This window comes from Lepisma saccharinum, chromosome 27 (genome assembly GCF_977018435.1).
Source record: "Lepisma saccharinum chromosome 27, izLepSacc3.1, whole genome shotgun sequence".
Classification (NCBI taxonomy): Eukaryota; Metazoa; Arthropoda; class Insecta; order Zygentoma; family Lepismatidae; genus Lepisma; species Lepisma saccharinum.
The window spans coordinates 58,786,308-58,800,053 of record NC_139255.1 but is presented as its reverse complement, the minus strand read 5'-3'; the positions used below and the strand labels follow the sequence as shown (position 1 = coordinate 58,800,053).

At 41.9% G+C, this 13,746-nt stretch overlaps 1 protein-coding gene across 1 annotated transcript in view; it reads right to left on the bottom strand.

Annotated features, from left to right (window-relative positions):
* Galphas (G protein alpha s subunit) overlaps positions 1-13,746 on the bottom strand; it is a 111,193-nt gene that overhangs the window by 28,427 nt on the left and 69,020 nt on the right. Inside the window, exon 5 of the mRNA XM_083113480.1 lies at positions 11,650-11,747. Coding sequence (XP_082969606.1) covers positions 11,650-11,747 — 98 coding nt within the window. The remainder of the gene's footprint in view (positions 1-11,649; positions 11,748-13,746) is intronic.

Genomic DNA, 13,746 nt, shown 5'->3' with positions numbered 1-13,746 from the left:
ACTTTCTCATGACGGCAAGGCCACCGCCAAAGGTACTCTACCATGGTTCCGGCACATTGTATCCCGGTACATACTCAATGGAAGTAGGCTCCCTCAGTCATTTGCACCCACATAATCTTTAATGACCTTGGCTAGGACGCATGTTTATTTCTGCACACTCCTTCCCCTCCCCGCGTCTCGCAGCTTTGCTAAAGCCGTTTTTAGTGCGGCCGTTCTATAAATAACTTTACCTCCCTCGGCCAAAGAGGGTGAGTTTCGGTTCACTTCGGGGCAACTCGGTTACGTTCGGACCGACCCAGTTTGGCTCAGCATGGGGGCGACCTACTGGAAGAGCGGAGATTGGCTCAAGATCAATAGCGTATGGGGAAGGGGAAGGCTCAGACGTCCTGGAGGAGCGATCATTACTGCAGCGGGATCTTGTGCAACCTTTCGGCTGGTAAATTGCCGACCACCTGTACGCGCCGCATTTCCTCCCCAGGGGGTGTGGCGTACCCCCTTCATTTAGGCAAAAGCACGCACACATGTACGAGGGTTGGGCATAAGTCATGGCAACTATCCCCCCCCCCAGAACGCAGGGCCGGCACAAAAATTCGAAATATACAAACTGAAGATCTAGTGGCAAGACCAGGATTTTAGAAAAAAAGGGGGGTATGTATACTTTCTTTTAGTAGTCAGCCCTCAGTTTGCCATATTTTACTGCCTTTGATTTTTTTTTTTTTAGGAATACTGGGCCAAAGGATGGGTTATGACCTCCTCCAACCCTCCTTGGGCACGCCACTGTATGGAACTGAAGCGACGAGATAGCAATGCTCTCACTGGCTCGACTTCCCACTTCTCTTCTTCATTACGAGTGTAACGTTCACGGTATCCATATTGGTGGTCCAAGAGCACCAACTACAAGGTTCGTTCCAAGTTGCCCGAGACTTTAATTTCTAGGGAAAAAAAAATTGGAAAGTCCTACAAGCACCGAACTATGTGAGTTTTTCAAAGGAATCCCCCTGAGCATTCAGGCACCGGTGCCATCATTGTGTAAGGTTCCCGGAGTCCTTGGGCATAGAAGAAAGTTGATTGCTATCGTAGACGTTGCAGGATATATTTTGTCAGTGCCTCGGATATATTTTGTCAGTGCCTCATCTGTCATCAATATCTTCCCTCGCATATGTTCAAGCGGCTCGAACAAATTTGATAATCACTGAGTGCCAAGTCCGGAGTGTAAAGACACGAAACAAAACCTCCCAGTACATTTCGCCGAGAGATGTTGCTGTCAAATTGACCGTGTGAGACCGGGCATTGTCATGGTGAAGAATGACATAAGACAGCATTCCCAGTCTTTACTTACGAATGGCATTACGTACACCAGCCTTCATCAATTTGCAGGAATACTGGGCATTAATTCCGACCCTTTCTCCAAAAAATTCACATGAATTCTGTAACACCTTATATCAGCGGTTCCCAAACGTTTTCGTTCCACGCCGCCCTTAGTGTTTCAAGATTTTTCTGTGGCGCCCACATCAAAATCTAGGTCTATCTAAACACTTGCAACGCTCAGTTAGTGTGGTTGGTTAGCTTGTCTTAAGTTAAAAAATTAACACATATTACAAATTCAGAAACATTTTATGTGTAAAAAGTACTAAATAAGAAAATATTTTGAACAATAACATCAATGATTGAATATGCCACATGTAGGCTAACAAGTGTCATTTCAGTGAAAATATTGGAACATTTCGTGACGCCCCCGTAAGTCCTCCACGGCGTACACTTTGGGAACCACTGCCTTGTATGTTCCAGTCGGGCGAACACATCCAAGTGGTTTATTCGTCAGCAATTATCATTCTTCGCCGAACTGTTGACATCATCCGTACACTTCTCCCCGTAACATAGTTTGTTCCACATACTGTGCTTGCAATCTTACCAACATTTCAGCTGGCTTTAGATTCTCTTTCACAAGGAATTTGATCATACACCGCTGTTCCACAGATACAGACACTACTTGCCGCCATTATCGCTAACACTGCTGCGCACGTGCAAACTACATCGGAGGGAATGCGCAATACTCATGAAGGATTAAGCTACATCCTCCGGCAGTTTAGCTATTCGCCGCTCTTTTATGCTCAAATGTCTGTCAATGCTGAACGACCCTTGTACATTAACAGATACCCTTCATTCACGCCCGGCTTTCAGGACAGAAATTGTGTGTGTATATGTGCGAGTATGACACAATATATCCAACATAAAACCAATATCTATAATCTAGGAGCTTTAATTTCCCTAAGATCAGAAATAAATGCGAATGTCTGATCAGTCGTGAGAGTGAACCAATTTCTACAAAACTTTTGCTTGAACTTCTACTAAGACACAAAAATGGTGATCGAAAATTTAAAATCTTGGGAGAGTTTTTGGGGGGGGGGGCAGGGGATCCGGACCCCCTCCCCGGAAAGATTTAATAAGTACTAAAATTAAATAATGAAAATAATAAAATAAATTAGATAATGAAAATAATAAAATAAATTAGATAACGAAAATATACTTGTTGTTTAATTGAGGGATATTTATTTCCACCGAACTAATTGGAAGCCAAGGATTATATTGGGATCATACGACTCTTTTTTTTTTTTTTTTTTTGCAAATTTTGCTGACCTTAGCCTTACGTAAGCTGAATACATGCTGTTGTATCACTATCCTTATACAGTCTTTTTATCTATTCATGTAATAAAAATATATTAATTTCAATATTTTAATTAATGCTATTATTAATTACAATTATTTTAATGTAACCTATTATTTATTTTGAGACACTTCGTTCGGACCCCCACCCCCCGACACATTTGCCTGCACACATCGTGTATTTTAATTGCCAGTTTTGCAGCATTTTCAAGAGAAAACAGTTGCCATGACTTTTAGAATAACCCTCGTATACAGTATTGTACACCCAACGGCGAAAGAAACAGCAGGCGAATTGTCCACCACCATTTTCATTCGGTCTGAATTACACAATATGACGACAATTAATTGAAATAATGACTTAAGCCTGCTTCAAACCAACATAGTTTCATTCCTTAAAACAACACAAGATGTAGGAAAAAAAAAGGTAATGAAAATAGGAGTGGACAATTTGCCTACCATTATCTTTGCCGTTGACTGTACTACACTTGAGTGCTAGAAATAGGTCACATACAACAACGAAATGCTTAGAGTATAATCGAAAGCACCACTTAACAAGTCCTGCTCCAGAATTACAGCATAAATGTTAACCAACTCGCACCTTGTCTCCAAGGCTGAACATGTCAAAAAAAATATGTTATTAATAAAACACCACTTTTTCACAGGCGTACGAGTTTGTTTTCCACTGTTAACTTATGTCTCGTAATAGGTTTGTATGTGTATTGTTTTAGGAATTCCTGTCTTCACAGGAATCCTAAAATGAAATTTCAGTTTCGTTTTTTCAGAGTTTTCATGGTCAGAAACCGTGCGCTACTTGTATCAAACCGTGGCTTGACAGCCTTGGAAGGGCCATGACCTATCTCCCGACTGCCAGTCTCCCTCCCACAATCCTACCTAGAGTTGTGGAGTTCTTCAACCGGTAATGGGGTGACGTGGGGTCAGCACGTCAAACCCTCAGACGTTGTAGGAGATATCAGAGAGCGGGTCACGCTACTCACTCGTAGCTTCCCAATTTCCTCACGATGGTGGGTTGACACCGATCCTGTACACAGGCCGAGAACCTAGAGACTGAACCCAGGCAGACTCGAAACCATGCCGTCCCGCAGTCGGAGTCCAAAGACCAGCGCCTTAGACCGCACGGCGGAGGACACGCTATTTATACAGTGTTTAAAATATTTCCCTGTTTTTAGTTCTGAACTGATACGCAATAGTAATACATATTATACAATTAATATGTAATAGTAATACAATATATACAATTGGCGTTTTATTAATACTACATTTTTTCACATCTTCAGAAGAAATGCACGAATTAGTTCACATATTGTACGTAACGAGAGAGAAAATTTATTTTTGGGACAAGATTACTGTGAATTCTAAAATACACAACTGCCACCAGAGTAATACGAAGGGAGCTTTCAGCGCAGAGCGACACGCACTGAGTTTCAATAGGATCGCTACAACCCAGAAATGTCCATGACTGTACTACCACTTTGAAGAGAACTGTGAAAATATGTCCAGATTTCAAATGCATTTCGGTAGCCCATATTTATTTTCAGTGAGCGAATGTGTGTAATATAGCCGTTCCCCTATCACGTCACTTATAAAACTATTTATTATCCCAGCATGGACAAGCAACGAGTGAAAAGAGTCGCCCCTCTCATCGCACCCCTTCTCAGGAACCACTGGTCTACAGTTAATGAGAAGAGCCAACGAGTCGTGTCGCTTCGGCCGTAAAATATTTAGTGAAGCACAAACCGCTGCGGCAGGAACACACGAGGCTACCAAAGCGTGTGACTATTAGCTGCAAATACGAATCATCCACGCCTCGGTTTATGAACATCAACGGGAACCGCTCATTAAATCCTCCACCAGTAATCGAACACGGAACCCCATTACTACTCGCGCGAGGAAGTGGGTTGAGCTCGAAAGCATGGCTGGACGCAGGGGTAGAAAATAAACAACTAGGCTAATTCAGGCGTCGCCTCTTTTTCTCTGGACCCAGCTTTTTTTTTTTCATCTCGACAAATACACGCTAATAAAGCTACACATTTTGAAATATGATCTTAAAACATTTAATTTATTAACAGGGTAGCCACTCAAGGACCATGATAAAATTTAAGGCGAACTTTCCAAAAATTGAAGGGTACAAGAGATGTTTTTCTTTTCCTATTTGAACCTTACTGCCTCTCAAACCCCACACACGCCTAAATACAGGGTGACAATTAATGAACTATATGAAATAAAACGGAAATTAGTGACAAACCACGTAGTACACAAACTGTATTGCACATGTAAACGGCACTACAGACATTCGGATTTAGGTTAAGACATGTTCGATATGTCTGCCATCTCTGGCGATGATGTGGGGCAGACGAACAGCAAAATTCTGCATGACCCGCTGAAGTGTCGAAACATCGATGCTGTCGATGACCTCCTGAATGGCAGTTTTCAGCTCGGCAATGGTTTTGGGGTTATTTCTGTACACCTGCACACCGCAATCGGACTGTTATTGCTCGCATAATAGTCCTTCACAAGTGATGTACGCTCCTGCACGCTGTACCGTGACATTTTCACTTGCAAATGGCACGTTGCGTGCGCATACGCATACGAATTCCCATCATGCCCTGTGGCCAGCCACGCAGTTTGGACGTCATCACGCGAACCGTTCAGAAATTGTGACGGTTTTATTTCATATAGTTCATTAATTGTCACCCTGTATTAACTCTTTGCGATTCCAATCAGTGGCGAAGCGTGACATTTTTACGTAGTCATCCCAAGACTTGTCAAAGGTCAGGGTTGATCTTTCCAACCTGGAAGAGGAGGGGCACAATATTTAACCTCACTAAACGCCAAAAATACTCCAAGCTTTCGATAGCTTGGAATCTTCTCCATAACTCACCTGGTCGATGAACCGAGAGAAACTTTTCATCAAAGGAGAAAATGTCTTCAGTAAAACTATTCTTTGAAAGCATTGCCAAAAGTGCACAAATCCATACGCTGTGCGCACCTGCTCGGTCCATTTCAGTTGTTACCAAATATTAGGAAAAAAAGTCAATTATTGGCTCCCTGTACTGTTCAACTGTGTTAACTAAGCGTGATTTAGTTTTCTTTTAACGATCTTCTGTGGCAAAGTGGATAAGAATACATGGTATTTCATTCATTCCCTGGGACAGCACTATATCTATACTTGCGCGTAGCAATGCGTAACTAACGCCTTCGGGTACCCGTTCTGGACCTTCTTTGGTAAATCAGCTAAATGCCCTGACATAACCCGTCGGATATACAATCGGTACTCACATCAGTAAAACCAATAAATCTTCCTCCTCATGCAGAGATCTCAAGACAGTTGACAATTGAGACCTACTGTTAACATTAGATGGTTCGTCTAACAAAATTGAAAGAAAGTCTGAATTTTTCAGTCTATTTGTTTTTTTTTCACTGACTACATCACTAATTGAGTGTATTAGATCATTGCATTGCATGGTTTACAATGATGGAAATAGCACTCGGAAAATTTTTAATCCTGATGACGTCAGAGAAACCCTGCCGTAAACATGGGAGCTGAAAAAAGAAAAGGGCCTTTTATGACCAGACCTTCAAGCGGTCGTCGGGTGTCCTCCGAGCAGATATAGAGATTCGCACATTTTCTGCGATGACCTGGGCCAGCGAACACAATATTAAACACGTAGCGCGAGTGTTGGCCACAGGGAATAGTACTGGGCTCTAATTTCGATGCGCTAAACTTAGCGAATCCCTTGCGTATTTCTAGCCGTTTCATGGTGTCGCTTGGCTTATTTCGCACAAATATGAGAATATTCTGGCTTATTTTTTACTTCTCTAAAATCTTTTAAAATGCGGTATTTTTATTCTTTTGCTAAGTCATCGCCGCATCTGCCGATGACCGGACGCCTCTGATTCCAATGTACCCAAAAACGGTTATATACAGAGCATTCCCTGGCATTAGCTACGAGACTCGGCTTCAAGCGGCCCGGCGTCAGCGCTTGGTCTTTCCGCGACAGTCGCACGCTACAGTCTGTTTTTTTTTTTCCCCGCTCTCCCTGCCTTCGCTCTCTTTCCCTTTCTGTTGACGTTGCAGACTGACGCCAGTATAATCCTCCTCGGAAGTTATGTCGTGTCCGTGTGTTGGAGATTGTGGCTTAATATGGCACCACAAAAGTTTACAACAACGGATTTATCTTGTCGAGTGTTTCGGAAAGAGGAATTGTGGAGAAGTGCGACGACGTTTTGCAACGAAATTTCCTGGTGTTCTCGTTCCACATAGGGCCACTATATTAAACCTTGTAAAAATGTTTAGATTAAAAGGGACAGTTCTGAATAAAAGTGTAAAGAAAAATGGGGAAATCTAAAAAATAAAGTATACAAAGACAATCCGCACACCATCCGAGAGTTAAAAGAGAGTATTGTAAGAGAAATCTGGAGAATTACAGTAGACGACAACGTCAACAGAAAGGGAAAGAGAGCGAAAAGAAAGAGACTGTAGCGTGCGACTGTCGCGGACCCGTTCACCGGGAAAGACAAGCGCTGTTGCCGGGCCGCTTGTCGCCGAGTCTCGTAGCAAATGTCAGGGAATGCTCTGTACTATTTAACTTTTCCCTCCCTCCTGCAACAATTTCCGCCGACGCCTATGTGCTGGACCACTTCCTATGGATTGACACAAAGGAGATATTTCCTTCTGTTCTTGATTGGTTTAGCAATGTGAATTTCTACAGCTGAAAAATTTCCATATATAGCTTTGTTCATTTGCAAATCGACTGCAGCTGCTGAATTTGAAAATGTTTCACGAGAGGAGATGAGAAATCCATTGACTATCTTTACAGGGAATGTTGCAATACCAAGAACTCGCCGCCCACGATTCTGGGAGCCGGAAATAATCCTCACACAAGAAGGACCGCCATTGTCCAAGACTGTCACGCGTGTCATTCGTGATCGCAGTGCATCCTGTGGTAGCCGCTTTCTGCCATGAGGAGACTATCTCCACGCTGATCGGTGCCGCAACTAGGAACAAGGATTCGTTGCAATCCTTCCACTTATTTTGGCAAAATAGGTTCTCTGACTTCCCAGGTTTCTGTGCTGCTTTTACATGACGGCAACGGAGTTTAAGTGTTGAACTACTGCTGTTATTCAAGAGAATAAATATTATTCAACGTTGTTCAAAATAAATTGCTACCTTCATTTGGTGCAAAGGTTCATAAACCTTAATCTTAAAACTCAGCTAGCTTATCTACAGGGTAGGGTTCTTTGTAGACAACGAACCCAGACAGGATGCCTTCCAATGGAGACGTTTAAACGAATATATTATTTAAACACAGGATACATGGAGTAAGAATTTTACATGATAAGCTACATTCTTCTATAATTTTCTTGTTTACAGTCAATTTTCATCTCAATATTCTTTTATTTGTACTTCCTTCATAATGGGCAGATCTGGATCGTGACTTCCTTCTCAATGTGGAGGATCTGGACTTCCTTCTCAATATGGAGGATCTGGACTTCCCTCTTAATTTCAATTTAGGTTTTGACTATTTAACGAATTCCTTTATACTTTTCCAACCTTTTCCTTTAAGCTTTGGGAATAATACTAATATCCTCCCTCGGGAACGCGCCACCACTAACTAGGTACAACAGAGTGTATACTTGGTGCAGCCGATTGACATGCGCATCCAAGTAGGTGCTACGGTTAAACCGCGCAACCAAAAAGTGCTGTGGGGCGTCGATCAGAACGCGCTCGCCACTGATGTAAACAAAATTTCCGCTACGGGAATGGTAAATCAACGAAACAGATGCAATATCTGTTCAAAGACACAAACTTGTATCAGTGCTTTGACTTCCTTAATTTTCATATTAACTTACATGTGCATTGATTTCATTTATAAGATATATATATTAATTTACTTCTTTCATATTTATTCTTTGTCTTCTTATAATATATTCTATTGTTTTTCATCTTTCCAATTTGCTTTGTTCTTATTTATAAAGTTATTCACATATATTATGCCAAGTCTTAACCCTGCACGCCTGGTGCTGCCATCTCTATTCTTCTTTGGCAAACTATTTACATTACTTGGTCCTATTGGGTACGTAACAAAATACAAAAAAAAAAAATATGTTTATATAGTCAAATTTTCCGTTTAGTTTGATAGCTTCTTTTTACGTATGAGTTTGCTTAACAATTGACTATAGGCTTGAACTTGTTAAATGATTAAAACCATTCGTATTATCCTTTCCATCTATTATCTACTTTTTATTCATAGCTTTATCTGTTTTACATCTTTCTAGCATATTTTTACTTTCAGTAAATCGATATTTATCCTCCAACAATTTATATCTACTCTTTCATCTTGTGCTGCCACCTGTGTTATTTTTATGAAACTTCTCTTTCCATCCTGTGTTCTCGTTTCCAATATCAAATATCTGGTATCTTTTGAAACATATATCAACGTTTATATAATCAAAATTAAAGTTCTGATGCTCTCGAGGAGGGTCCCGCGTCGCACGGCCCGTAAGCCGCCCCTGGTCGAACCCAGAACCTCCATTTACATAAATTCCATTCATGAGCAGACTCGGGGACACAAAATTGCGAGCCTGACGGAAGCGCGGGACGGGAGGCGATCACGTGATGCAGATGGGTGGGGCCTCGTCTCGGCCACTCCTTTCCAGCCAGGATCAGGCGAGGATAAGGCCTCAATCAGAAATCGATCCCTCGCCCGTTCAGAGGAGATTCGTGATTTACACGTTAGCTCGGCCATACAGAAGAGCAAGCGATGCGATTCCGAGAGGTCCGTGGTCGCGTTGGGGACGGATTATTTCAGCATGTTGGCCGAAACTTGTTGCTTGCGACTGGGAAAATACATCACGTGGGCTTCAAGTAACCACACAGCGAATGGGCCCAATGTTGAAAACGTTCGTTTGAGGAAATTAAGTAGCGTCAGATAAAACTACAACGTTTGCGGGTTGTCTCGGAATACTTCTGACTGGCATCTTCGGCTCGTGGTGCAGATCTCGCTTCTGATCGATTCATTGATTTGTTTCTTTCATCGCACTTCTGCCGACCTCTGTGGCAGAGTGGTTAGCACAACGTGCTACGACACCAGAGGTCTCGGGTTCGAGCAGAAAAGTGAAGTAAAATAAACCAAATAAATCAATCAATACTTCGGATTACTACCATTTTTGGCTTATCGCGAATATCAGGATATGATGATGATATGATCAAATCAATAAAGGGACACACTCAAAGAACGCCCATGCCGGGACTCGAACCCGCGACCTCGCTTTTGATTGGTACGCTTCGCGAAGTGCTAAAATAAAGTGCTATCTGGTTATTTTACGTCGCTTTTCTGCAACTTTTAACTATTCCCGACGATGAGGTATGATGGTAAGACGAAATTGATCACAACCGCAGCATAAGTACAACAAATCCAGACTCTCCTTAGTTTGCAAAATGCAGTCCAGGGTTCAAGACAGGTTGCCCTTTATGTATGAATATGCCCAAGAGTATGCTGTAACATCCGAAATGATGTAGCATTTTTTCGTACAGTTGCAGTTCATGGTAATACTAATAAGAGCATTACCTACTAGATTCGGGGGTAAGTGGCCCGCATCAGCGCTTGTATTTCCCGGTGAACGGGTCCGCGACAGCTAGAATCGGCTATTAAAATTACAGTTTTCATATTGTGTACTAACCTTGACTACAGAAGGTGTTGAAAATGATGCCCCTCTGCTGCAACACATTCCTGGCATCTCCGAAGGAAATTGGCATTAACACGTGCAAGTTCGTCTACAGTAATTCTCCCGATTTCTCGTACAATACTCTCTTTTAACTCACGGATGGTGTGCGGATTGTCTTTGTATACTTTATTCCCCATTTTTCTTTCCACTTTTATTCAGAACAGACCCTGTTACTCTACACCTTTTTACGAGGTTTAATATAGTGGTCCTATGTGGAACGGGAACACAGGAAATTTCGTTGCAAAACGTCGTCGCACTTCTCCACAATTCCTCTTTCCGAAGTAACACTCGACAAGATAAATCCTTTGTTGTAATGTAAACTTTTGTGGTGCCATATTAAGCCACAATCTTCAACACACGGACACAACACAACTTCCGAGGGAGGATTATACTGGCGTCAGTCTGCAACGTGAACAGAAAGGGAAAGAGAGCGAAAAAACACACTGCAGCGTGCGACTGTCGCGGACCCGTTCACCGGGAAAGACAAGCGCTAACGCCGGGCCGCTTGCAGCCGAGTCTCGTAGCGAATGTCAGGGAATGCTCTAATTAGATGAAACTGATTACGTGACAGCAAAAAAATCGATGCCCAGGTCCAGTGATTTGTCCAGTTCCCCAACAACCGCGCCCAAAATTTCCTCAACACCCCCTACATTTTCCGCAGAAGCCTAATTCATGGCCATTTTGGCTCAAAATTTAACGTCACCCCCCCACCCAATGGAAAATTCTGGATAAATCCCTGACCAGGTGGTGTATCAAACCCGGAACAAAGACGGCCTGGTAACTTATCCAGTGTAACATGAATCCTTAAAAAAAAAACGGGGGTAAGTGTCTAAAAAAATGAAATAGATGAATCGACAAATGGGTCTGTAAAGCCAAAAGATCAATTTTGTAACCTAGACAAAATTACCCTCCACAAACAGGCGCGTTTTACTGCATTAGACGAACCCTGTGTTTATACCATAGAAAGTTACAACTTTCGACATGCACTTTTTGGACGCCCTAACATATCTGGACACAGTGCATGTGTCAGCAGCGACGATGCTAATTTTGGCGCACCCAGAATATAAGGAAATTCGCATACAGCGAAGCATTCCTGGCGGCTTCCTTCAGACTTCATGATTTGGCTCACGAAGCGAGTCGCTAAGTGCTCCGCATTATGGGCAACGCTAAAATTAGAACCACGTTGTCGCAAACGGAAAAGAGAATTGGAATAGAAATTTCACAAAAACTTATACTTACTATTTTGCACAGTCAATGAGTTGATATTCATTTGATCTTTCGTAACACGCTTGCACGCCTCTGTCTTTCCATAACACTTCCGTGTGCTCATAGAATTCCTGTAAAGAAAACAAAAAAAAAAAACATTATTGCGGGCAACGTGAGAAATAAATACAGTTTTGCTTCACACTTGCGTGAAAATAATGCTATTTTCTTCCATGCATGACGTAAAATAAATCTAATTCGACCAATCTTCCAGGGTGGGGGGCTGAAGCCTAGAGCGCCAGTCAAAGTTTCTTTTTCTTAAAGGGGGGGGGGCAACAAATATTTTTTTGGTAAACGTTACTTACAATAATGTGTAATGCATAGCTTATAACGATGTTACTTTCTTTCAAACAGGGCTCAATATTCTTAAATAAACTTTTATCTACTGAGAACATACTGCACATTGTATTACAGTAAATGAAAAGGTTTTAAATGTGGCTAGAAGTCAACAATAGCATTCGTCATATTGCTCCGTAACGGCTAAAAATACGTACATCCAACGTCAATGGGAGAACTTCCCAAAGAAAAGAGAATCAACCACTGATTAAATTCTGTTTCCCGCAGACTTTCGGGAAAAAGCCGCATTGACACAGGAATGCATTTTAAATGCACCATAATAAACGTGTGTTGTTGCTATAAACGGAGTTTTAATGCAGTTTCTGCTGTTCTTTCAGGTTTTCAGTTAATCCGGACTTTCGTTAAACCGGTCAACTTCCCCCCCCCATTTGTCCTGATTAACGAGGTTTTACTGTTTGATTTTTTTACATTTACATTCTGGTAACACACTACTGGATTTTGTCTCCCAAAGTAGTGGTAATTATACGTTGTTAAATATGTTCTTCAGACAGTAAGACATATCTAAAATATTCTAAACTTTTTTTTTTTTTTTTTTTTAAGTCAGAAATGCAAACACTGAATCTTTAAGTATAGCTAAGGGCATGCGGGACAGTCTCCGCCCGGCACTTCCCTCCGAGTCAGTGTTGTCAACTTAGCTCTTCTGGAACCAGATCTGGCTCTTGCGTGCACACATTTGCCTGTGAATTGGGGCGCCCGTCCCCATGACTCACTATGATACCGTCACTGGTTCAGGTCCACATAGACCAACTTTTGCCATGATTATACATTTTGCACGACACGTGATATTGTTATATTGGCTGCATCGCCCCACCCCATTCTATATCACTAGCTACTTATTTTTATAGCACCGTGTTGACGTGAAATTGGTATAATATTGTTATTAGGGAATCCTTTATTTTCGATTTCGTACACGGGCCTCCCCGATGGCGCAGTGGTAGCGTCTTCGCCTTGTAATCAAGGGGTCACGGGTTCGATACCCTGTGGAGGCACAAGTGGTTCGGATCCCACTTTAAACTGTAGGTCCAGTCCCGATTAGCCTTACTGTGCATAAAGTGGACTTCAAACAACAAATCAACCAATCAACCAAATCGATTTCGTACAACCATGAGATGGGTGATGCTGCCGGATCTAGATGGTGAAAAATAAGAATAAATTGTCATCAATTTAGAGTTAACGATAATAACAGCGCCCTACCCCTTTGACAACGAACATTACCCTAGGAAGAACCTCGTAAATCTATCTCCTTGAAAGTCAGTTTTAAGTCCATTTAAGATTAAATTTAGCTCTCTTATGCGTACCAGGTTTGGCAACACTGCCAGGAGGCAAGGAGAAATGCACTCGGCATATGGGAGTAATTTTTTATTTGTTATCTTTGGAATATCAAACTTCCGATGGAATAGAAAATTATATCAACGGGAAGAGGGCAGTTAGAAAAAGTGATTGCCCAGCAGGAAAGTCGAAACTCCAATTTGATAGTCGTAATTTGATGCTGAAGTTGATTCCCGATAAGGAATACATGGGATTCCGAAAATTCTTAATAGTTATGTTCTACAGGTCGTATCTAGCTTAATAATCAACTTTGAAAAACGCTTCGACCTGCCACATGTGGAGAAATTCATACTCTCTTGTACCCCCACGTTTCTCTTCCGACGATATTCAAATAAATGCACACACGGTGCGGTGCGTAACTGTATCTCCTCGCCTTGTTGAGATTTT